Source organism: Aquarana catesbeiana, linkage group LG01 (assembly GCF_042186555.1).
Source record: "Aquarana catesbeiana isolate 2022-GZ linkage group LG01, ASM4218655v1, whole genome shotgun sequence".
Lineage (NCBI taxonomy): Eukaryota > Metazoa > Chordata > Amphibia > Anura > Ranidae > Aquarana > Aquarana catesbeiana.
Window position 1 is genome coordinate 295,979,420 of NC_133324.1, and position 26,178 is coordinate 296,005,597.

The following is a 26,178-nucleotide window of genomic DNA, read 5'->3' on the forward strand; positions in this document are numbered from 1 at the left end:
AACAATTAAAGTGGAACTCTAAGTCATTATTTCAACCCTATCAGGGTGAAGGAACTTGATTGGCCTGCATAGTGTTCTGACCTCAACCCGATAGAACACCTTTGGGATGAATTAGAGCGAGGACTGCAAGCCAGGTCTTCTTGTCCAACATCAGTGCCCGACCTCATAAATGGGCTTCTGGAAGAATGGTCAAACATTCCCATAGACACACTCCTAAACCTTGTGTTGAGTGTTGAGTTGAAGCTGTTATAGCTGCAAAGAGCGGGCCAACTCAATATTGAACACTACAGACTAAGACTGGGATGTCATTAAAGCTCCGTTCACATCTGAGCGATCGATTTGAAATAGCGAAAAATCACGGGATGCCTGCACAATCCACGTCACTTCCAATGGCACCCCAATCGCTGCGCGATTTTCGCTCGACGAATTGCGGTAAAATTGCACAAACAGAATCACGGGATGCCTGTCGTTCAAAAGAAGTACAAGAACTTCTTTTGGGCGACAGGCATCCCGCGATTCTGTTTGCGTGATTTTACCGTGATCAGGGTGTCATTGTAAGCGACGGGGATCGCACAAGCGTTCCGCAATTTGCTACTATTTCAAATCGCGGAGATTCCGCCCGTGATTTGTATCGCTCAGATATGAACGGAGCCTAAAGCCCAGTACACAATAACATTATTGGACAAATGATTGTCCTTTTTTTTTTTCGGATGCTAATCTCCACATTGAAACGAATAGGTTACCAAAGTACGAAAATTCTCGTATGATAGGATAAAAATTCAGAAGTGATGTAATGTATTTTCGGACAAAAACTGTACTGATTAAACTAAGATCGTACGAGAAAAAAATCTTGACGTTTGTCCCTTTTGAAAATATCAGACGACAGCTGTGTGCTAACGATCAGATTATCGTACGATCACTTAGAAAGCAGTATTATTTGTATGATATTCTGATTGTGTGTGTACGGGTATTAAAATTCATGTATGTGTAAAGGCAGGCGTCCCAATACCTTTGGCAATGTATTTATTTACACACACATAGATGCCAGAAGTGCATTGTACCATAGAAAGCAGAGGATGATAGAAGTAACTTAGAAGACACAGCACAGGCTCCCCCAATCAGATGTGAACTCCACACTGAATTGTACGTTCTGAGAGCTGGTACGAAACACTTGAAACCAAGCTACGTGGTTAGTGTATGTAGTATCACGTGTCCTATGGACAATACCATCCATACACGGCTAACACACCCTCTATCTATGCATTTAATGGGCATCGACCAATCCCACATGTGTAAAGCTTGTCCCAAACACGCCCACGCCCAACCCCCTGACTCCTCCCAGGTGTGGCGCTACGTACAGCGTTACGTACAGCGTTACGTACGTACCAAGCTGTTGTTGGCCGCACGACACGCGGGGTCATGTGACCGTGTGGGCGGGTCATGTGACCGTGTAGCAGACATGGCCGGCTACAGGGAGATGTACGGGGAGCCGAGTGATATCACGTTGCAGCAGGAGAGACATTACTACCTGCTGTCCCAGCTACAGAACCTGGTGAAGGATCTTCCTAGGTCAGCGCTGGGAGAGTATTGTTATCATTGGGGGGAGGGGGGTGCACATATACAGGCTTGTGTGGAGGGGACAGTGGGATCATAGTATATAGTACATTTGGGATCAGGGCGTTCAATATAGGAAATGGGAATTTAACCTTAAAGTGGAAGTGAAAAAATAAACACTGTGAGGACAGGCAGGCTCTTGTAGGAGAGAGCATATGCTGCACACTTTATTGTCTGTGTGCTGGGATGACTGCGCTACTGCATATGGGAGTGACATCACCTGTACCAGCCAATTAAGATGGCCAAGGACTAGCATCAGGTAGAAGATGCCAGTATCTACGAGGGACCTTATGGGTATCGGACCTTTGAAACAGAGGTAATGCCTTTAGTTCCACTTAAAGCGGACCTTCACCTTCTTACACTACTTCCCTCCATTCCACTCCTCCTTCCATCCTCTTTCGGTGTTTCCCTGGATATGCACATCATATATCCCAGGAGGCATAGCCTTCTATTCAGAGAAGGAGGAGGCGGGCCTATCGGCGCATTATCATGAAGCCCACCCGCTGAACCAGGAAGAGCCGACGGGCCTCTCAATGACATCAGAGAGAGAACATAGCGGCATGGTACGGAGCTGTAGCTGGGCATGAGAGGATCTGAGAGTGGCATTGCTGGATGGGTGTGTATCTGAAATGTGCAGCTACCACCTTAAGGTAAGGGGAATGAATAAGGGTGGATAAAAATCATATATATATATATATATATATATATATATATATATATATATATATATATATATTATTTATTATTATTATTATTATTATTATATTTTTTTTTAATTAGATTTTTTATTTAAATCTGCATTTTTTGATTTTTATCAAATTTTATTTTAATAAAATGATATTGGAGTAAAAAATCTGTCTAAAGATAGTTTTCTATTTAAGATAAATTAATAATTTAGTTTATTCAGCATGAAATGGAGCTTAGTTATGTTGTATGAGGCTGTATATTCTGCAATATTTACATTTTTGTTCAACTCATTCAACGAATCCAAGCTTAAATAACACGCACTGCATTGATGCATTCACACAATTTCACAAAAAACCATGAGATAAAACAAAGTTCAGGAATATTCCTTTATCCCATTGTTTTGCAAATCTATGTACACTACAAACTGAATTGTTTCTGATATCGCTGTTTTACTAACCTGACAGCTTATTATTTTAAATAGGAAACCTTCATTTTGTTTGCAAATATTAAAGATTCTAACTACCAGCAAGAATAAGTCCTTACATTTAAAGAGCACCTGTCATTTCAGATCCATCATGGCAGCGCCTGTTAGCGGGCATCCACTCACCTGCTGCTTCCACATCCCTCACCTTGTTGTGTGACTGCCGTATCACCAGCCGTCCCACTAAAGTGATTGGGACTGTCGGTGAGTCAACAGGGGATCAGAGGAGGAGCGCTGCAGGACAGAGATGACAGTTGCTCTTTAAAAATTATTATTTAAATTGAGTTGATTTAAATCAATCCCTTTTTGTTAGTGATTTAAATCAAATGCACCCTGGGGGTGGGTATCCACTTAAAGGAGCAGGCCTATTCCGACACTCTTGTTTACAAGTAAAAAAAAAAAATTATTTTTAATATTTCTTTGTTAGAAATTCCTTAGAACCCCAATCTTTATATATATATATATATATATATATATATATATATATATATATATATATATATATATATAAATTTTTTTTTTTTTTTTTCTAGCAGAGGCCCTAGAGAATAAAAAAGTGGTAGTTGCATTTTTTTTTTTTTATGTCACACAGTGTTCGCACAGCAGTTTTTCAAACACAATTTTTTGGGAGAAAATACACTTAAATTTATAAAACAAAAAAAACACAATATATAACCCAATTTTTTTGTAAAATATTTAAGATGATATGCTGCGTAAATAGATACCCAACATATCATGCTTTAAAATAGTTCACGCGTGAAATGGCGCTAAACTATGGTACTCAAAAAAATCTCCATAGGTGACGCTTTAAAGTTTGGTTACCGGTTTAGCATTACAGAGGCGATCTAGTACTATAATTATTGCTCTCGCTCTGACGTTCTCCGCGATACCTCACATGTATGGTGCCCACAACGTTTACGTATGTGGGCATGACCAACATATTCATTCACCACTGCACGTGGGGCACTTTAAAAAAAAAAAAAAAAAAAAGTGTTATTACATTTTTATTGTTACACTCCTCCCGCTTCTAAAAGTGATCCAGCGGCTAACTAGCCACTCAGATCACTTTTATCAGAAAAAGTGGAGGCTGCAGAAAATTTTAATTCCAGGGTTATGGCATATAGCTGCAGCCATAATACCCTGGTATTAAACTTCAAAGTAATTATGTATTTTCCCAGTTAGGTGGTAAGTAAGAAGGTCACTTAAAGGTTGACACTGAGAAAGTGGAGTACCCCTCCTCGCCCGTAACAGAGCTGCAGGTTTTGAGGGCGATTTACTTTCTTTTTTGCTACCCACTTTCTCACATAAGCGAGGATAACATCGCTCGTCCCACAGCATGTCCCATGAGGCTGCAGGACCAGCTTCCCTGCACCGTACAATTTCAGATACGTGCAGTTAGGCGCTAGATATGATTCATCAAGAAGTCACAGCTGACTCTCCAATCCAGCCCTAAGAAGAATCGACTGCAGGAAGACAGCGCCCTGGTAGGTACCTGATTTTTACAAGTCAGCAGCTACAGTATTTGTTGCTGCTGACTAAATTTTATAAAACTTAGTGAAGTTCCTCTTTAAAGCTGAACTCTAGGTTAAGTAAAAATGCTCTCCTGCAGTGGGGCACTCACACAGCAAGGATTAAATGCTCATTTAGATCTAGGGATCAAGAAACACAGTTTTACTTTACTCTGGTTTGTAAGAGCAATCTCTGCAGACTTTTCTCCCCTGCACTCCAGTGGTTGAATGCACTCTGTATCAAGATCAATGCAAAGACATTTACCATTCTTTGGATGTTAGGACGCTGAGGAACAGTCCACTGCTGGAGCATAGGGGAGAAGAGGATCGAGTAAGTAAAACTGCTTTTCTCATCCCCTAGACCAGTGGTTCTCAACCTCAGTCCTCAAGTACCCCCAACAGGCCATGTTTTGGGAATTTCTCTCAGATAAAATAGCTGTCCAAAATACCAAGCTATTGACTCTGATTTAAAGCACCTGTGCAAGATAAAGGAAAACCTGCAAACATGGCCTGTTGGCGGTGCTTAAGTACTGAGGTTGAGAACTACTGCCCTAGACTGTACGAGCATTTAAATCTTGCAGTGCTGGAGGGTGCAATGCAAGGGAGGGTTTTTTTTTATTTATTTTTTTTTTACTTTAAACCTTCCCTTATGTCCAGGCCATAAACATTTATTCTTTTATATATTTCTAAGGGATAAATGCGCTTTAATACACAGTGCATTTTATCTTCTTTGCACCCTTCCCCAGACCTAACCAAACCCACCCTTCCCCTCCACAGTTGCATATTTACCTTAATCAGGTGGCCATGGCCTCTGGGGATTGTTTACACCCAGCACTGCAAGTCACACTCTCTTGGCTGCATCTGTGCATTACAGTCCCATTGACTTCTGTAGGTCTGTTTTCTTTGGCCAGAGACAATGAGAGATGGCAGGAGATTGCCCTCCAGGAGTCAATGGGGTTGTAACTTGCAGGTGCATCCAGGATGTAAAAGAACATCAGAGGCTGCAGTTGTCATATTAAGGTAAGTATGCATCTGGGGGGGTGGGGAACAGTTAGATGAGTGAAATGGGCAAAAAGAATAACTGCACTTTAAGGTTTAAAACAAGTCTTCACTGACTGTTGTAGCTGCACACACCGTGGACCAATTCATCCTTCACAGTGCAAACACTGAAATGATTATCTAGTCATCTCAGCTGCTCTCCACTACCAGCAGTGACTTGGCATCATGGATGGGTGGGTAAAGCTTATTGAGAAGGTGATTGTGAGGGGGGAATCAGCAGACACTTGAGTTGATTTACTAAAGGCAAATAGACTTTGCAGTTGCCCCAGAGCTTGTTAAATGTGGCGAGCTCTGCCTAGGATAAGAAGTGATGAGACTATACCCGTGCACACATGTATACACATCAAACTGAGATTTACATTTTAATCATTGATCTGTTACAACAATTCTGCATTATTTACTTGTTGCCCTCTACCTCTTTTGTCATCCAGCTCGTGTCAGCAACGCCTGTCTTACACCATCCTTAGTGATTTGGCCCTGGCACTGATTGATGGCACAGTATTTGAAATTGTTCAAGGACTGTTGGAAATTCAGCACCTAACAGAAAAAAATCTCTACAACCAGCGAATAAAGCTACATGCAGAACACAGAGGTAACTATGCAAGTTACACCTAGAAAATTGCTGTTATGTCTGCATAGCCAAGAAGAATTTTTTTTTTATAGATAATTAGGGGAGTTAAAAGGAGTCTGTCAGTTTTTTGTGTTTTTGTTTTTTCTTTAGGTATTATGTTTGTATGTTGATGTGCATTTAGATAAATGGAGAAATATTGCACACAAAATACGTTTACCATTTTTTTTTTTTTACTATCAAAGTTGGAAAGCCAGAGACATGCAGGAGACTAGCAAATAATAAAGTAAATTATATACAGGACTGTGGTGTGGCAAATTCCTGTTTTAATTTACCGCTTTGTTGGGAAATATGAGTCAATTGATTTTGTTTCCTTATGGCTATAACAATCATAAGGAAATAAAAGAGAAAATGGACAATACTTAAAGTATAACTAAAGGTAAAACATTTTTTTTTTTTTTTTTTTTTTTTAGTTATGGATGGAGTGCAGAGGGAATAGAACACCTGTCTGTGCCCCCATTAGGGAGATCCACCCTCTCTATTTGTTCTGTTTACCATTATCATTGAAAGTAAAAGACTATCCTAAATTTTGGGTTGTCCCCAGAAAAGTAATTGAGGGGAAATCTTCCAATGGGACACTGGTTCTTGTAAGCTGGGGGGTCCCCAAGGAATTCCTTTCATTTGCAGGGATTTCCTCTCCCTTCCTGTTTTGCTATGGGACAGGGAGTGAAGGGTAATCTCCGCAATGGGACACAGATGGTGAAAACAAAATCCGACGGGTTATAACCCTCCCTTACTATATCCAAAATGGAAAAAAGTTTTGCCTATAGTTCTACTTTAAACATGAACATGGGGCATGTAAACAAATCAAAATACTGAGCCTCCTATATATGGCCTCATTCACACTGTCAAACCTGTGTTTATATGCAAGGTTATTTCTAAGTGCATCTAATGATTTTTGAGTGATGTAATTTACACTGAGCATTTACTTGTGTTTAGGCATGGTCAGTTTTTAGATGCATTTAGCCTTGTTTCACACCATGATTTGCATCGCCTTCCTGTGCAATTCAGTGCAATTTGTGCATGGGCACAGATCACACCAAAATGGTGCATGCACCAATTTTGGAAATGCACTGCAACTGGATTGCATGATAGTTCTGTAGCATATGATCTGGTGCAGGCAAACTCACTGCGTTTGGGGGTGTCCTTAACCTTGCCCTGGTACCTGCTGCAAATTACATGGGCGGTGCAGGACACGCACACGGATTGCGGGTTTCGTGCACCGCATTCTAGTGTGAACTGGGGCATAAGGAAAATAGAATTCTGTGCATCCAAGATATAGTTAGACACTCTAAATGCAACTAAAGCAAAGTAGAACGTCTAATCACAAATGGAAAAAGTGATCTGTGAGTCATAAAAGTTGTTTCCTCTTCCCAGGTCACTTCTCCTATATGTGCTAGTGTGAATTCAGCCTATTTAGTAAAATAATTGATCATACTCTGTTAGGCTTTGTTTACATGGGGCATACATAACTGTACACCAGTGGAGGGCCATGTTTACCTGAACAAGGATGCTGGAATTCCCAATGCTATCAGTTGGGATGCAGTGGCTGCACAGGCACTGCCGTTGTTCCCAATATGATATTCTTGCGGTTACACAGCCCCAAATGCGTCCAGTAAAGACCGTATTATACTCAAATCAGAGCTGTTACAAAAAACAGCCTTCACTGCCCCCTCTAAAATATGGAATTTTTCCTGGAAACAATAGAAAATGTGGCAATTATTAAGTACTTTACTATGTTTTTTTATTGCATAATTATACAGTATATTAGTCTTGACAGTCAGAAAATTGATCTTTATTGGTGAGGAAAGCTTATGGAGAGGCTGCGCTATCATCTGCACAAGTATAGCGATGGCACAAGGCCTTCAACTTGGATTCCTCATCACAGCAAATCAACAAGTCACAGTGCTTTGCCTATCAGAGTTTTTGGCTGAAAAACGCATCACAGTGCTTCGCCCACCTACCCTACAGCCCCAACTTGGCTCCTTGCGACCTTTTTCGTATTCTCAGAGTTGAAGAAGGGTTTGAAAGGACATTTTGATAGTGTGGATAATGTCCAAAGCGCCACTAGGTGTGCCCTGAATGCTATCCCTTTTGAAGACTTCCAGGGATGCTATGAAGAATAGGGGGCATTGCTGGGAGCGTTGTGTACACTCACAAGGTGCATACTTTGAAGGAGACAATGTTCAGTAAAGTTTTTAAAATATCATTCTCATTACTTTCTGGATACACCTCCACAAATGTGCAAACTAGGTATTTTTACACACATGCTCAGAAAAAAAAAATCTGTCGGTGTGTCTAGAATTTGTGTGGCTTCTTTTACATGTAATTGTTACTAAATACAGTGTGCAAAAGCTATGTAAACCTATAACCACACAAATCGTATACACACCTGCAGTGTAGTTTTTCTCTCCAGTTTTTTTTTTTTTTTTACTGTTTAACTCTCTAGTGAAAAATGACAGGCACGGTGTGCATAAATCTATTGGTTTTTCAGTATGTAGTGGTTTAAAGCTACTCTACAAAGATATATTTAATATTCACCTCTCTTGTTGCCCATGCCACTAATATCTGCTGTATTGCAGAGAAGCCAGTGCTGGAAGAATCTTCAGGATCAGACCCTTTCAGGATTGCTGGACTCTTGGTTCAGAGACATGTGCTGTTCACAGCAGTGACAGTGGTAAGTAGGGGGAACCAGGAACCAGGCACACCAAAAATGTTTTATCTAGAAGATTTTTCCAGCAATGGCTTCACAGCAGAAGTCAGCAGTGTTAGCTACAAGAGAGGAGAATAATATCTTATTTGCGGAGTGCACAGCTTTATTATTCATATTTTGGTGACCGTGTCAATTTAAAAAAAATGAAATGTGCTTTATTTTTGTGGTGTAGTATTTATTTCTTCAATGTTAGTAAAATTCTGTGTTTGTTTTTTGTTTTAAAAGCTTTAAAGCAAGATCTCCTTAAGAAGCATAAAGAAGCTCAACAGTCATGTAAAGCACACAATTTACCAATTCTTAGAAATACGCAGCAGAAGGAGCTAGAGGTAAGACGGTTCATGTATTAGTTGCTGTATCCGCTCTGCAAGGTGGTGTGCATATATACTGTGTGTGTGTGTATATATATATATATATATATACACAAATACATACAGTTGTGCTCAAAAGTTTGCATACCCTGGCAGGAAATTGTGAAAATTTGGCATTAAGTTTGAAAATAATGACTGATCATGCCAAAAAACAGTCTTTTATTTAAGGATAGCAATTGCATGAAGCCATTTATCATCACATCATTTTTTGGATCCTTTTTAAATAATAACAGAAATCACCCAAGTGGCCCTGATAAAGTTTACATACCCTGGAATGTTTGGCCTTGGTACAGACACAGAAGGTGGCACACACAGGTTAAAATGGCAATTAAAGGTTAATTTCCCACATTTGTGGCTTTTTAAATCACAATTAGTGTCTGTGTATAAATAGTCAATGAGTTTTTGTTAGCTCTCACATGGATACGCTAAGCAGGCTAGACACTGAGCCATGAGGAGGTTGAAAAGAACTGTCAAAAGACCTGCATAACCAGATAATGAAACTTTACAAAGATGGAAAAGGGTATAAAAATAAAAAGATATCCAAAGCCTTAAATATGCCAGTCAGTATACCCCCTTCCTGACCAGAGCACTTTTTGCGATTCGGCATTGCGTCGCTTTAACTGACAGTTGCACGGCCGTGCGACATTACACCCAAACAAAAATGACGTCCTTTTTTTTCCCTTTAAATACAGCTTTCTTTTGGTGGTATTTGATCATCTCTGCGGTTTTTATTTTTTGCGCTATAAACAAAAAAAGCGACAATTTTGAAAAAAAAGCAATATTTTTTACTTTTTGCTATAATACTCCCAGAAAATATATAAAAAAAAAAGCAAATTTTCTCAACTCGCCTTTCAGGACAACCTTGGAGAGAGCGTAGCTCCGCCTTCTTCACAGGAAACACTGGAAACAACAGCCACCTTTAAATCCCTCCTCTTCCACCATGGCTGCGCTCTCTCCAAGGTGGAAGAGTGTTAGGCTTACCCCTTTGTTGTAGTTTCAGTGACCATCCTAGCACCCCCCAGGGGTGGGGGGTGTTCCAGGGCCTTCGGTCTCTCCATCTCAGGGGAGCTAGGGCCCTCAGGGAGTGCGGCGTCTGGTGCCTGGAGTCCGCTATTTCAGGTCCTAGGAGATGGCTCTGGTGGACGAGCGGGGGCCCACTGCTGGTCAGCAACATCTCCAGCATTTCGGTTCCGGGTCCCGGCCAACGAGGGCGTCATGTCTGGTGACACAGCTTCCTGAGGGGGCCAGTGGTTCCAAGCGCCTGGAACGCAGGGATCAGAGGGCGGGTCCATAGACCAGCGCTTCTGCTTCCGGCCCTCGCTGATGACGCGGGGACCGGGAAAAGTTTTAAAAACCTGTGGGTTTTTTGTCATTTGCTGCGGTTTCTCTGCAAAAATGGATGAGAGCAAGACAGCATCGGCGGATACAGGCGCCCTTAGCACCGGTCAAGCCCAGTTAAGAGAGGTACAGTGGTGCCTTTGTTTCTAATCCTTATGGGCTTTATTGGTTTTTGTTTGTTTGCCTCCCTGTGGGGAGCCTGTAGCTGCACAGTCAGAGGTTACTTCTCTCGGACCCTGCAGCATTGACTCGGTGCCTCACTATTAACACTGCTTGGGTTTCTGTTTTCCTCGACTTGGTGGTGGCTTTGCTATATATTAGTGTTGTGGTTTCAAGGGACACTGGGTTTAGTTTAAATTGTTTCTCATTACAGGAAAAAGCGTTAGCAAAAACAAAACATGCAAATCCACCAAGTCAAAGGAAATGCCCTTCTTGCAAAAACCCCCTTAGAGATTCATGGCAGAAGGCATTAATATTAAGTACCTGGTGGAGGAGGAAACGTCCCAGCAATACAAGAACTTATTCTCCTCTGTAAGGGAACTTACAAACTCGCTGAATTCAGTCAGGTCCCTATTAGTATAGAACCCAGCAGCTCAGGTTGAGCCCCAGAATCTACCATCTAGTCCAAAAGCATCCTTATCTAGACCAGTGGAGACTGAGGACTCAGGTGATGAAGGGGAAAGTACTCTTCTCTCACTCAGGGACTCTGATGAGGAGGAAGAAGAAGACGATAGCAGAACCTCTCGGTACAAGCTATCCCTAGAGAAAGTGGACGACCACTTAAGAGCAATCTACACTACTCTTGAAATTCAGGAAGAAAAGGTACAACAGTCAGCACACGACAAAATGTAACCGGGTCTGGATGAATCTAAACGCAGAGTGTTTCCAGTGCATAGGGTCCTATCAGAGTCAGTCAAGAAAGAGTGGAAGGACCCTGAGAGGGCCCCTTTTTTCTCCAAGGCCCTTTAGGAGAAGGTTTCCATTTGAAGATAAAGACTCTGAAGTTTGGAATAAGAAACCACGGGTAGATACTGCCTTCTCGCAGGTTTCTAGATGCACAGACCTTGCGTTTGAGGACATGGGGGTGCTGAAGGACCCGATGGATAAGAAGGCAGACTCCCTTCTTAAAAAAGCTTGGGATGCTACATCAGTCAGTCTCAAACCTGCTATGGTTTCCACGGTTGTGGCAAGGAACCTGGAATGCTGGGTGGAGAAGCTGAGAAGCCACGTTGAAGCGGGCACTCCGCGTAAAGATTTGTTAGTCTTTTCCCTTAATTCTAAAAGCGGTATATGGCTGATGCATCGGCTGAATCAGTCAAGTTGGCGGCAAGGTCATCAGCACTGGTGAACTCAGCCAGACTTGTGGTCTGGCTGAAGACCTGGTCTGGTTACACAGCTTCTAAGGTTAAGCAGTGCAGTTTTACCTTTTTCAGGTGATTTTCTTTTTGGTCCAGGCCTTGAAACAGCCTTAGATAGGACAGCCGACAAGAAAAAGGCTTTTCCTGCCAAAAAGAAACAGCCGATTTAAAAAGAATTATCGTGCTGTTCAACAGCCCCATAAGAGTAAGGAGCAGGAACTTAAGAGCCGTTGGGTCTCCCAAAGGGGTAAGGGAAAAGGAGTTCTTTTCAGATCTCCCCCAGACCAGCCCTCTAAAAGTAAGTGACAATCTCACCCCAGTAGGGGGAAGATTGTCAGCCTTTCACCTACAGTGGAACATGACATCTCCAAGTCTGTTTGTAAAAAGCATTATAACTCAGGGATACAGGCTGGAATTTTAAGAGCCATCCCAGAGCAGATTTTATGTTACAGCCCTACCAAGAGATCGGGAAAAAGCTTCTGCAATGATGAGCCTAGTGCAGGATCTGATCCAGCAAGAAGTAATCATCCAGGTCCCAAAAAATCAGGCGGGCAGGGGCTTCTACTCTTATATTCCTGGTAAAGAAGCCTTCAGGGAAGTACTACTTGATCCTGAACTTAAAAATTTTGAACAAATCAATACCGTACACAGATTTCAGGATGGACTCAATTTTTTCAATAACAAAGTTGCTAACTCCAGGCTGTTTTATGGCATCCCTGGATCTAAGAGATGCTTATCTTCATGTTCCAATAAATTGGACTTCTCAACAGTTTCTATGCCTGGGAGTGGATCTGGGGAACTCGGTATGGCACCTCCAATTCAGAGCTCTACCATTCGGACTTTCATCCTCCCCCAGGATCTTCACAAAAATAATGGCGGAAGCTCTGGAACCTCTGAAGTTGAGAGGGATTTTAGTCGTTCCCTATCTGGATGACCTGTTGTTCTTCACGGACTCCAAAGAACAAGTCTTATCAAATATCCAGGCATCCCCAGACCCACCTCAAGAGCTTAGGGTGGCTCCTGAAGAAAAGGCCAATCTGATCTTGGTCACTCCCTTCTGGCCAAAAAGGCCTTGGTTCGCGGCTCTGTAAAATCTAGCAACAGAACCTCCATGGAAGTTACCGTCCAGAAAGGACCTTCTATCGCAGGGGTTAGTGAACCATCCGGAAGTGGACTATCTTCAGTTAACAGCCTGGTTTCTGAAGAAGACCTCTTGAAGGCAAAAGTTTATCGGACAAAGTAGTAAAGACCCTTCTTTCAAGTAGAAAAGAGGTCACTCGGGCCATATACTTGAAGGTTTGGAAAAAATTTAACTCCTGGTGTGCTTCTAAAGGCCTCCAGGTTAAGAGTTCAGTATCTGCTCTTAAATTTCTCCATGAGGGAATGGAGAAGGGTCTGGCAGCCAGCACCCTGAAAACTCAGGTGGCGGCTTTATCTGTTTATTTTGAAAGAACTTTATCCAAAGAAGCTTTAATCGCAAGATTTTTCAGGGCACTCGCACGAAATAGGCCAGTAGCCCTTAAAGATTTCCCCAGTTGGGATTTGTCTATTATTTTGAAGGGTCTCTCCGGAGCTCCGTTTGAACCCTTACAAGAAGCATCATTGCAGAATTTGGTTCTCAAAACAATTTTTCTGGTGGCCATCACCTCTGCAAGAAGAATCAGTGAGCTCCAAGCTCTGGCAGTTGCAGGAACCTTTCCTGAAAGTTTTTGCAGACAGAGTGGTCCTTCAAACGGACCCAGCATTTCTTCCTAAGGTTTCTTCTACTTTTCATCAATCACAAGAAATAATCCTGCCCATTTTCTCTCCAAATCCGACCAATCCAGGAGAAGAAATTTTTCATACTCTGGACATGAGGAGATGTTTGTTACACTTTCTTACAGTAACCAAAGAATTCAGAAAATCGAATGCTCTCTTTGTGGTTTTCTCAGGCTCACACAAGGGAGAGAAAGCTTCCAAAAGTACATTGGGCAGATGGCTTAGATGGGCAAACACAGAGGCCTATAAAGCAAAAGGAGAAATACCCCCTTCAGGTATTGCTGCTCATTCCACAAGATCTATGGCAGTTTCCTGGGCTGAAAGAGTCGGTGCTACGCCTGAACAAATATGTAAGACTGCTACTTGGTCCAATTATTGAACATTTCTCCGACACTATCGGTTGGATTTACTGTACTCCGCAGATCAAGCCTTCGACAGGAAGGTACTGCAGGCAATAGTCCCACCCTAGGGTAAGTTTCTCTGTTATCCTCTCCAAGGTTGTCCTGAAAGGCGAGTTGAGAAAGGCATAGTTAGACTTACCGGTGATGGTATTTCTAAGAGCCTTTCAGGACAACCGTTACTTCCCTCCCTTTGTTTATCTCAGAAGTGGTTTTAAAAGTCTATCATGGTGGTTTGGTGGTTTTCTGTGCTTTGTTTTCCAGTTGTCGGAGACCACAATAACTGAGGCCATGGTGGAAGAGGAGGGATTTAATGCCGGCATGTGTTTCCTGTAAAGAAGGCAGAGCTATGCTCTCTCCAGGGTTGTCCTGAAAGGCTCTTAGAAATACCGTCACCGGTAAGTCTAACTATGCCTTTTTCCTCAGTTTAGGCCGATATGTATTCTTCTACATATTTTTGGACAAAAAAAAACGCAATAAGCATATATTGATTGGTTTGCGCAAAAGATATAGCGTCTACAAAATAGGGGATATTTTTATTATTAATATTTTTTTTATTAGTAAAGGAGGCGATCTGCGATTTTTTTTTTTTTTTTTTTTTTCTTTTATTGTGACTGCGACATTATGGCGGACACATCAGATACTTTTGACACTATTTTGGGACCATTGTCATTTATACAGTGATCAGTGCTATAAAAATGCACTGATCACTGTATAAATGACACTGGCAGGGAAGGGATTAAACACTAGGGGGTGATCAAGGGATTAAGTGTATCCTAGGGAGTGATTCTAACTGTGGGGGGGATGGGCGACCTAGGACATGACACCGTTCGCTGCTCCCGATCACAGGGAGCAGTGATCTCTGTCATGTCACAAGGCAGAACGGGGAAATGCATCTCCCCATTCTGCAGCTCCGTGACACCGGCGGACGTCGAGTCCACGGGCACGGTGCCTGCTAGCCCCGCCAATTAAAGGGGACGTACAGGTACGCCCATTTGCCCACCGCTGTCATTATGCCGACGTATATCGCAGTCGGCAAGTGGTTAAATAAAGTGGTTGTAAAGTCTCGTGTGTTTTTTTTTTTTTTTTTTTCGCTCTCCAAAAATAACAAACATATTATACTTATTACCTGCTCTGTGTAGTGGATTTGCACAGGACATCCCAGATCTTCCTCTTATCGGGTCCCTCTTCGGCTCTCCTGGCCTCTCCCTCCTGTCGAGTGACTTGCTATGGGGGCACCCGAGCCGAGCCACAGCTCCCTGTGTTCATTCAGACACCAGTGGCAGCTGGTGCTCAAAATTTTTGAGGGGGCGCAAACAAACTGAAAAATGAAACTGTTAGTAATGCAGGGCTGTAATTGCCATTTATCAGGTGATTATATATCACCTGAATGGGAAGAATGGGAAAATGTTAGCCAACTCAGAATCAAAAACTCAAACTGTGATTTTGGCCATTAAAGCAGAAGTAAACCCATCCATAAAACAGTTTCATTTCCAGCACGTGCCGGAAATGTAACGCTACCATTGACTGTGCTCTTAAGACATCATCTTGTCTTATTGAGATGAAACGCGTCGGGACAGGCTCTGCTGATGCCACTGCGTCATTTGATTTTATATTATCGCTTTTTTATGCCTTCTCAAATGTGAGTGACCATTTTTACTTATTCAATAAATGCTTTGTATTAAATGGTATCACACTATGTGGCTCATTCTTTCTCCTTTTACAACATACAACACTGGGGGGAATTTCCTTTGATCCTTGGTCACTATACCTTGGTGAATACCCATTGATGCTAAACACTGTGAGGGACCCCTGCTTGATTGGTCTACATTGGAAGCTGTGTACGCTGTTGTGTACCCTGGGTTTGTCACACCAAAAGCTCCGGTTGACTCATTAAGCGTATGCCTAGTTGGGTTCAACCTGTCTGGTAAGCCTCTCTCTCTATTGGTGGTGGATTATCTACAGACAACTCGTTCAAAATTATTCATTTTTGCATAGTCACTTTATGTATCGGAATTTATTATATGGACTTTATATCACTATGCACATATATTGATGTTTTATGTAAATGTAATTTTTCAGATTAGGTCACTATTGTATTTATGTAATTTTATCTACATTTTGTACACATTACCAATCCCTTGTTACTAGTGCAGACTATGTTAGCGGGATTTTATTTTCATTATCACAACTAGCGCTGCACTATACTATTTTCACTTTAGTTCACTTACATACAGATTTTCTGTTGTGCTGGCAGCTACTACTTATTACTTTAAGACAGCGCGGTTTTTCCTCCCCCTTTTTCTTGTATACTCTTTGCTATTCCTGGCCTCCATGCTTTCCGGCTCCCAGGTGGCGAACGCGTCGTTTCTGGCCGGGGGCGGGACTTCTGGTGGTGCGTGCAGCTTCCGGTTCCGGCTGCTGGAACGCAGCGGGAGGAGGCCTCAGCTGGTGTCGTTTCCGGTTCTCACAGCGACAAAAGGCCCAAGAAAATCAAATATAAAAGCAGCCGGACGCCACTGGAGACTCAGCAATATGGATCCAGGGGACCGAGCGGTGGTGGCAGGAGCCACTAACACCAGCCAGACCCAGGTAAGCAGGGTCTGAGGTCCCTGTATCTTATCCTCTATGGGTCTTGTTTTTTCCCTCACTTATTTCCCTGGGTGGGGGGGAGCCTGCAGGACGAGGAAAAAGAAGCTTTTTCACGCTACGGATTATCCCTAGAAGAGGTGGATGTTTAAAGACCATTCATACGACTTTGAACATCAAAGAGGACAAAGCCCAGTTATCTTTACATGACAAAATGTTTCAGGGCTTGGGGAGAAGTTAAACATAGTGTATTCCCAGTTCATAAATTCCTGTCGGAAACGGTAAAAAGAGAGTGGAATGACCCGGAAACGGCCCCTTTTTTCTCCAAATCACTTAGAGATTCCCTTTCGAAGAGGATAGCACTCGAGTATGGAATAAAAAAACAAAACTTGATGCAGCCTTTTCACAAGTGTCACGGAATACAGACCTGGCATTTGAGGATATGGGCGTCCTAAAAGACGCCATCGATAAAAGGGCAGATTTCCTGTTAAAAAAAAAAAAAAAAGCCTGGGACTCAACCTAAGCCAATTTAAAACCAGCTATGGCTTCAACTGTGGTGGCCAAGAACCTAGAGCACTGGCTCGAACAGTTGAAAAGCCATATTGAAGCAGGAACCTCCCGTAAAGATCCACTTTACCAGTATTACAGAAAGCAGTAGTGGCAGATGCCTCCGCAGAATCTATAAAGATGTCTGCAAGATCCTTGGCCCTGGTAAACTCAGCGCGTAGAGCATTTTGGGTTAAAACATGGTCGGGAGAAACACAGCTGGAGGGAGGAGCCTGGTAATGGCTCTGTGCACGGCGTGAGGATCCTGAGAACCCTCTCCCTGCAGCTGAGAGGAATGATCGGCCTGATGAGAAGGTGTAGGTAGCTTCCCTCCCCGCCCCCCCTGCTCATCACTCACTGAGCTGTCTTGTGGAGTAAGCCAGAGGAAGTTTGTACCTGCGTCTGACTGCAACAAGCTGTAGTGAGCGTCCCTTTTTGTCCCAAATTCAACAACAACTAAAAGATAAGTACCGTATTTTTTTTTTTTTTTTTGGCTTTTTTTCTATTGCAATTGTCTTGAAGTGAAAAGGCAAAGGAAAAGTAATGGAGCAAGAGAAAGGGAAAGGGAAAGAACATATTGAAATAAAACGAAATAAAATGGAATAAAAAGCGAAAGTAAATGAAGGCGAAAGAGCTGAAAAAGTAGAATCAAGTGAGCTAAGAAAAACAATAAAAACAGGGGGGGGAACAGGGGAGAAGGAGAAGGTGAATGAGAGACAAGCCAACGGAAGAGTTGTCTCCCAGCCCCCACCTGTTTGCTGCTGCTGCTGCAGTAGCTCCCTTTCTTGTGATCCTTTTTTTTTTTTTTTTTTTTTTTTTTGGTCTTTTTTTTGTTTTTGTTTTTTGCAAATGGTATTAACTATAGGCTCGATAGTATAAACTATAGAATAAGAAGAAATTTCATAGTAACAAAATGTGGAACATATAAGCTCATACTGGAACTATACTGCTGAACATATAAATCATCTTGCTGAATACTTGAATTAGATTGCATTATACCGCTAAAACATTTGAATTATTTTTATGAGCACCTGGGCCCTCATGCACATGGGCTGTTGGGAGAACGTTGTGAAAACGCTAGTGTCTTTGCAGTGACTTTTTTTTTTTTTTTTTTTTTTTTTTTACTTTTTTCAGCGTTTTTGCAATAGCGTCTTTGAGCGTTTTTGGAGCGTTTTTTTTTTGTTTTTGTTTTTTCCTCCTCTTTTGGCTCTTCTATTGCAATTGTCTTGAAGTGAACAAGCAGGGGAAAAGGCGAAAGAGCTGAAAAAGTAGAATCAAGTGAGCTAAGAAAAACAATAAAAACAGGGGGGGGGAACAGGGGAGAAGAGAAGGAGAAGGTGAAAGAAAGACAAGCCAACGGAAGAGTTGTCTCCCAGCCCCCACCTGCCTGCTGCTGCTGCTGCTGCTGCTGCTGCAGTATCTCCCTTTCTTGTGAATTTTTTTTTTTTTTTTTTTTTTGCAAAGGGTACTAATTATAGGCTTGATAGTACAAACTATAGAATAAGAAGAAATTCCATAGTAACAAAATGTGGAACAAATAAGCTTATACTGGAACTATACTGCTGAATATATAAATCATCTTGCTGAATACTTGAATTAGATTGCATTATATCGCTAAAACATTTGAATTATTTTGCTGAGCACCTGGGCCCCCATGCACACGGGCTGCTGGAAAAGCGCTGTGAAGACGCCGGTGTCTTTGCAGTGACTTTTTTTTTTTTTTTTTTTTTTTTAACTTTTTCCAGCTTTTTTTCAGCATTTTTGCAATAGCGTTTTTGAGCGTTTTTGAGCCTTTTTTTTTTTTTTTTTTTTTTTTCCAGCTTAAGAACGCTTAAACAATTGAACAGCACTAAGGAATGCTTAATGTATTTAAGGTAGTAACATAACTTCTGGAAAACGGGGACCACTCATATCTCATTAATTTATTTCTATTATTGGATTGTGGGGAGGATGCCGGGTATGAGAACGGAATAAAAGAAATATTAGTAAAAATAAGTCAATTTAAAAAGGCTGGGAGATTTTTTCATCATTAAGAAATCCCAATCAAGGGGTATTCTGGAAGGCAGCTTTGAAGATCTTATAAATCCAGCCATAGAAACAAACATGAAGGGGAAAACAACAAGAAGTGCGGGAGCAATACCGAAATCACCTAGGACCAGCCTAGGCCCAAGTCCAGGCCCTATGAACAGGTATATACAGCAAGGAATCGGAGAAGGAGAGAAACAAGTGGGTTCAAAGGGCAGACAAATAGATACAAAAAGGAGGGGCAACAAGGATAAAAAAGGCCAGTATAAAGTACAAACAGAAACCAGCCACCTCTCAGAACCCAGAATGGAGCCAGAAATGGGAGAGGAAGACAGAGGAAAGGAGGAAGGACAACAAGGGCCACAGTTGCCAACAAAACAGGATATGGAAAAAATGTTTGCGGCACTAGAGAATTCCCTAAAAGCAGAGATGTCAACACTCCATAAAGATATGGGATATATGTTAAACAGAGTGGAAGAAGTAGAGATCAAAGTAGACCTACATCAAAAAAACATAAAGGAACTAGAAGATGAAATAAAGAAATTAAAACGGGAACAACAGGAACAATCATATAAAATAGAAGAGCAAGAAAATAGAGATAAAAAGAAAAACTTGAGAATACGTGGGTTACCGGAAACAGAACAAGCAGAAAATCTAATAGAAAAAATGAACAATCTCTTCAACCAAATCTTGGGAAAGGAAACAACTAACACAATAGGAATAGAAAGTGTCTTTCGAGTAAAAAAACCTCAAAGGTTTGCAAGGGAAACACCTAGAGATGTAATCGTACGCTTTGAAAAATGGGAAGAAAAAAAACAGATCTGGATAAACCTAAAGAGGAAAACACAAATAGAGTTTGCGGGAGGTAAATTACAAATATTTCAAGACTTATCTCAAGAAACGTTGAAAAGACGACGGATACTAAAGCCATTATTAGAAATCCTCCGGGAGCAAGAAATTCAATACAACTGGGGTTTTCCAGCATGTCTAATAGCAAGGAAAAACGGAATAAGTGCGAGGCTAAGACATGTGGAGGAGATTCCGGACTTTTGCAACAAACTAGAAATCCCCTCCCCAGAACTGGAAAAATACGCAAATAGTCAGGAGCGAATAACGGCAAGAGATGACCTACAGTGGCAAGTAAATTCAAGGATCAGACATCAAGATGTGGACTCTCGAGGAAATTAATATCTGAGAAAATACCACACAACGGTGCAAGGGGCCTTAGAGTGGAAAGGGGGGGGGGGGCTGGGGTTGATGGGATGGGAAAAAAAGGAAAGTGAAAGGATTGGTAAAACACAACAAAAACGCAGGGAGAGGGAGACAGGGACTCACGGAGTGGACAGGGGGTCGCCCTATTAGTGCTTAGGCAGGGGGGTAAATAGGGTGTCTTACAGAGCTCCGCCTCACAATAAATAGAGCAGAGGGGGCAGAGCGTGCCCCACAAAACAAAGTAAAATGCTCTCAGCTCTAGAGAATATGGGGGTAAAAAACCCATATCAGAAAAAAGGGAGGGGGAGGGTGGGAGGAGGGAGGGGGAGGGAGGGTGGGGAGGGAGAGGTCTGAGTCACATGAGTGGTTACATAGGCACACCTATTCTGAGACAAGAGATGAGGAGACCCCGTGCGTCCGCTGGGTGTCCCCTCCATCCGGTCTCCTAGGGGGACCGCGTGGGGGGGAGGGCCGGAGGACGGGCGGGGAAGAAAAGGCACAAGAATGGAAAATGTAAACAGCATAAAAATAATCTCTTACAATGTCCGAGGACTAAATTCCCCAGGGAAGAGAAATATCATCCTCCGAGAACTAGAAAAAAGTAAAGCAGAAATAATTTTCCTACAGGAGACGCATATAACCCAAAACTCAAGTGCCAAAATTTATTCAAGAAACATACCAACATGGTATCAAGGAGACTCGCCAATAAGAAGGGCCAAAGGAGTAGCCATCGGTATAGGGAAAAATGTACGTTTTCTAATAGATCAAAGGAAAATAGACCCGGAGGGTCGATATCTTTTTATTACAGGAACTATACATGGGGTAAAATATACATTGGCCAATGTCTACTGTCCTAATAAGAACCCTAAAAAATATTTGATAGATATAATTAAAATACTAATGGAATTCAAGCAAGGGAAATTAATACTAGCTGGAGACTTCAACTTCAGCATGGATAATAAAATGGACAGTACCTCAAGAGTAAGGGACAAAGAGGTAAATCAACTAAAGAAATTAAAAAGAACATTATATGAACAACAACTAATAGACCCTTGGAGAATTCAGCACCCCAGCACAAAGGACTACACATTCTACTCAACAGTACACAAAATTTACTCCAGATTGGATTACATCATGGTCGAACATAGAAACTTGGAAGAAATAGAAGAAACAAAAATAGGCATAATAACCGCCTCAGATCACAGCCCAGTAATCTTGAGAATGAAAATAAAAGGAGAAGTCCTTGAAAGGGGTCCATGGAGAATCAACGAAACTTTATTAGAAGACAGTGAGACCGAAATAAGCATCATAGAAGAAATTAAAAGATATTTTGAAGAAAACGATACACCAGAAGTATCGAAAGCAACAATATGGGAGGCGCATAAATCTGTTATTAGGGGCAAGTTAATAGCTATAGGGGCAAGAAAAAAACAGGAAAGGAAAACAAACATGCAACAAATAATTAAAGAAATTTATGAATTGGAACGAAAACACAAAAATCAAGTAAACAACAAAATCTTCGGCCTACTATCTCAAAAGAGAGAGCAATTAAAAGACTGGATGGAACAAGAAGAAAGGAAGGACTACAACAGAGTAGTACAAGAAAAATATAAATGGGCTAATAAACCAGGAAAATACCTAGCAAATCTGGTAAAAAAAAAGAAGTCTTTGAATTACATTGAGAAGATCAAAAATGAAAAAGGAGAAGTGGTAAATAAAACCACAGATATAGCGATAACATTTCAAAAATACTTCAGCTCCCTTTATGCAATAAAAGGACAGGAAAGTTGGAAAGAAGCGAATACAAGAACAAAGAAGATACAAGAATATTTAAAAAAAGCAAACTTACCAAAACTAAAAATAGACCAACTAGAAGAATTGGAAAAAAATATTACGCATGAAGAGGTAAAACTGGCATTAAAGGAAACTCCCGTAGGAAAAAGCCCAGGACCAGACGGGTTTACGGTCAAATACTATAAAAAATTTGAAGAACAGCTGACTCCAAAACTATTAGAATATATGAATTCCTTAGGGGAAGATGAAGAAATAAGAAGTGAATCGTTATTAGCTCATATTACAATACTACCAAAAGAAGGGAAAGACAAAGTTAACTGCTCAAGCTACAGGCCAATAGCCCTATTGAACGCTGATACGAAGCTGTACTCCAAGATCCTGGCCACTAGGATAAAAAAACTAATCCCACTGTGGATCAACCCGGACCAAACTGGTTTTGTCCCGGGGAGAGAGGGGCGGGACAACAGCCTAAAATCATTATTGATGTTGCACAAGAAGGTGCAGAATGAGACCCCAGTTCTATTCCTGTCATTGGATGCAGAAAAAGCATTTGACAGGGTAGACTGGGGTTTCATGATGGATACATTGCGGCACTTGGGTATTGGGACAAAAATGATGAAGTGGATAACAAATTTGTATAATGGCCCGACAGCAGTCGTAAAAGTAAACGGTAGACTCTCTCCAAAAATTAAGATGCAGAATGGAACACGGCAAGGCTGTCCACTGTCTCCACTATTATATGTATTGGCCTTAGAACCACTATTAGTAACACTCCGCAATAACAAAGAGGTAGAAGGAGCGAAACTAGGAGGAAAAGAGCATAAGATCGCTGCCTACGCGGACGACATCTTGATGTACGTATCCAACCCAAGAGTGTCACTCCCAAACATACTGAAAGAAATTAAAAAATACGGAGAACTGTCAAACTTCAAAATTAATCCAATAAAAACGGAAATATTAAACATAGGTCTAGAGGAAAAGGAAGTTCAGTTTTTACAAAAAGAATTCCCATTCACTTGGGTAAAAGAACTCAATTACCTTGGAATTAAAATAACTCCTAGAGTCGAAAAAATTTATCAGGCAAACTTTATTCCACTGATCAATGAGGTCAAAGAAGAAATGAAAAAGTTAAGAATACAGCCACTTTCATGGATTGGAAGAATAAATATGTTTAAGATGACGATATTACCTAAAATAAATTACAGATTACAGATGTTACCAGTAAAAATCCCGCAGAGCTTTTTTAAAATAATTAAAACAATCCTGCTAAAATACATATGGCTTAATAAAAAACCAAGAATTAAATACACGCTGATCACAAGAAAAAAGGAGCATGGGGGTCTTGCCGTCCCAGATATAAGTAGGTACTATAAAGCCATAGTTTTAACACGAATGTTAGAGTGGACAAATGAGAAAAATGAAAAAAAATGGGTGGAAATGGAAAACACAATAAGTGGAGCCACACTACATAAGAATATTTGGATTCCACGGAAATATAGAATATTGGACACCGACACGCACGAAATAACAAAAAATGTATTTAAAATTTGGGACACCATTCACTTAAAGAATGAATGGAAATATAATTCACCACTATTAGCACTCACAGGATCGAATCTCTTCACCCCTGGGAGGGAAATATTTGAAATTCAAGGAATAGGTAACCCACGACTGAAAGATATCACTAGAAATGGCAAAATAAGAACACGAGTAGAAATAGAGGAAAGGAATGGATGGAAGATGAATGAATGGAATTATATTCAAATAAGGCACCTAGTAAGCACAATACCACACCCACTGAGAGATGAAACAAAATTAACTGCACTGGAAAAGCTATGTAGCAATGAAACACCATTAAAAAACGGAACATCAAAAATTTATAGTATACTGACAGATTTGGAAGCACAAGAAAGACCAGAATATATAAATCAATGGGAAAAAGAAATGAATTTAAAAATAGATAACCAAAAAGTGGAAAAAATGATAGAAATGGGATATAATAAGGCCTGGGACATGAAGACCATAGAAATGAATTATAAACTAGTATCAAGATGGTATATGACCCCAGTAAGAATACACAGATTCCATCAAGATAGAACCTCCTTGTGTTGGAGAAAATGTGGCCAAATAGCAACGATCATACACATATGGTGGGAATGCCCAATAATAATGGAGTACTGGAAGGAAGTGTTAAACAACATAAAGGAAATAACTGGAGAAGAAATAGAACAAAATATTTGGACATGCCTCTTCCATATCTACAATAAACCTAAGAAACAATATAGAAAATCAATAATACCTAACCTCCTGAATGCGGCCAAGGCCTTAATTCCCAAGAATTGGCTAAAAAGTGGAAAACCAGACATTAGAAACTGGCTAAAGGAAATAGATTATCACTACAAAATGGAAGGAGGAGAGAAAGGGGATAATAGTAGATGGGAAAGTTGGAAAAACTACAAAGTCTCGGATATTTATTTAGATAGGATAAAAGAAAGAACAGGTGCAGAGCCAAGTGGATAAATAAATAACATAAAGGAACGGACCAGACACAGGGGAGGGGGAGGGGGGTGGGGGGAAATAAGAGGAACTGAGAGAGAATAAGATAATAATAGGGTTTATAATTATAGAAGGCGGTTTGTCGCCGGTTTTTAAAAATATTTAAGAATATCCTAGAAGGGAAAAATAATAAAGATGTGACGGAAACAATCCACAATGATGTGAAAAAGGAGAAGAGATAAAGTTTGACACATAAAGTTGAAATAATGTCTCTCGGAAAATTTTCGCTGAAGTGGAAAAAAAAAAAAAAAAAAAAAAAAAAAAAACATGGTCGGGAGATACTGCTTCTCAGGCGAACTTATGGGGTCTTCCGTTCGAGGGGTATTTAGTGTTTGGTCCGGATCTTAAAGCTGTGTTGGATAGGACCGCATATAAAAAGAAGGCCTTCCCAGTAAAAAAGAAAGTAAACATTCAAGTTAAGAAAATTTTTCGTACTTTTCGCCAAACCCAGGACACAAAGGAGACGGGATACAAGAGACCCTGGAGGTCCCAGAGAGGGTGTGGCAAATTGGTTGTGCTATTCGAACCTCGTAACCAAACCACTAAAAATCAGTGACAGTCCTCTGACTGTGGGTGGAAGACTGCAGTCCTTTTTCCCACAGTGGAAGACAGCAACAACCAGTCTGTTTGTCCTCATCGGAGTTGTCGCAGTCCCCACCAAGTCGTTTTTACATAACTCGGACTCCCCGAGACCAAGAGAAGTCCCTAGCAATGTCATCTCTCCTGCAAGAACTTATTCAGCAAAGAGTGATTATCTGTGTTCCCCGGGAAGAGGAAGGACGAGGGTGCTATTCGCACGTGTTCCTAGTCAAGAAGCCATCAGGGAAATTTCGATTAATTTTGAATATGAAAATATTAAACTAGAATCCGAGTGGAGTCTGAATACAGAGGTATTCCAGATGCTAATAGGAAAACGGGGAGCTCCCCAGATTGACCTATTCGCATCTCAGGCCAATGCAAAGGTGGCAGTTTATTTCTCCCTGAAGAGACGAGATCAAGTGGACGGCCTGGACGCACTAGCTCAGCCATGGACCTTCCACTTGTGCTACGCCTTTCCCTCTTTTCAGATGATCCTGTTGGTACTCAAGAAACTGCAAAAGGAGGCTACAAGCATAATCTTAGTGGCTCCGTTTTGGCCCAAGAGGGCATGGTTTTCAACCTTGCAGAAGATGGCAGTGGAACCCCATTGGTTCCTTCCATTACGAAAAGACCTAACTCGGGCCCATTCAACATCCCAATGTCTAGCATCTCAGATTGACAGCCTGGTTACTGAGGAGCAGATCCTTAAAGGGAAAGGGTTTGTCCAACAAACTAGTCTCAACCCTACTAAATAGCAGGAAAAAGGTCACTAGCGCCATTTACTTTAAAACATGGAAATGTTTCAATTACTGGGGTACGACAAAAGTTTTTTCGCCACAGAAAGTTATTTCTGTTTTTAGAATTCCTCCATGAGGTAATGGAGAAAGGGTTGGCGGCTAATACTTTAAAGGTCCAAGTGGACGCTTTATCGGTATTCCTGGAGAGACAGTTATCTCAGGATCCGCTG

General features: G+C 41.2%; 1 protein-coding gene across 2 annotated transcripts in view; it reads left to right on the forward strand.

Moving 5' to 3' along the window:
- Nucleotides 1–1,387: 1,387 nt before the first annotated feature.
- Nucleotides 1,388–26,178, forward strand: part of LOC141143526 (protein DGCR6-like) — a 50,269-nt gene continuing 25,478 nt past the window's right edge. The window contains exons 1-4 of one of the 2 annotated variants that reach the window (XM_073629335.1): nucleotides 1,392–1,569; nucleotides 5,781–5,941; nucleotides 8,916–9,016; nucleotides 16,263–16,502. In XM_073629335.1, coding sequence (XP_073485436.1) covers nucleotides 1,460–1,569; nucleotides 5,781–5,941; nucleotides 8,916–9,016; nucleotides 16,263–16,502 — 612 coding nt within the window. In that variant the 5' untranslated portion in view covers nucleotides 1,392–1,459. Of the gene's footprint in view, nucleotides 1,570–5,780; nucleotides 5,942–8,915; nucleotides 9,017–16,262; nucleotides 16,503–26,178 lie in introns of both variants that reach the window. The other variant, XM_073629336.1, reaches the window with a different exon arrangement.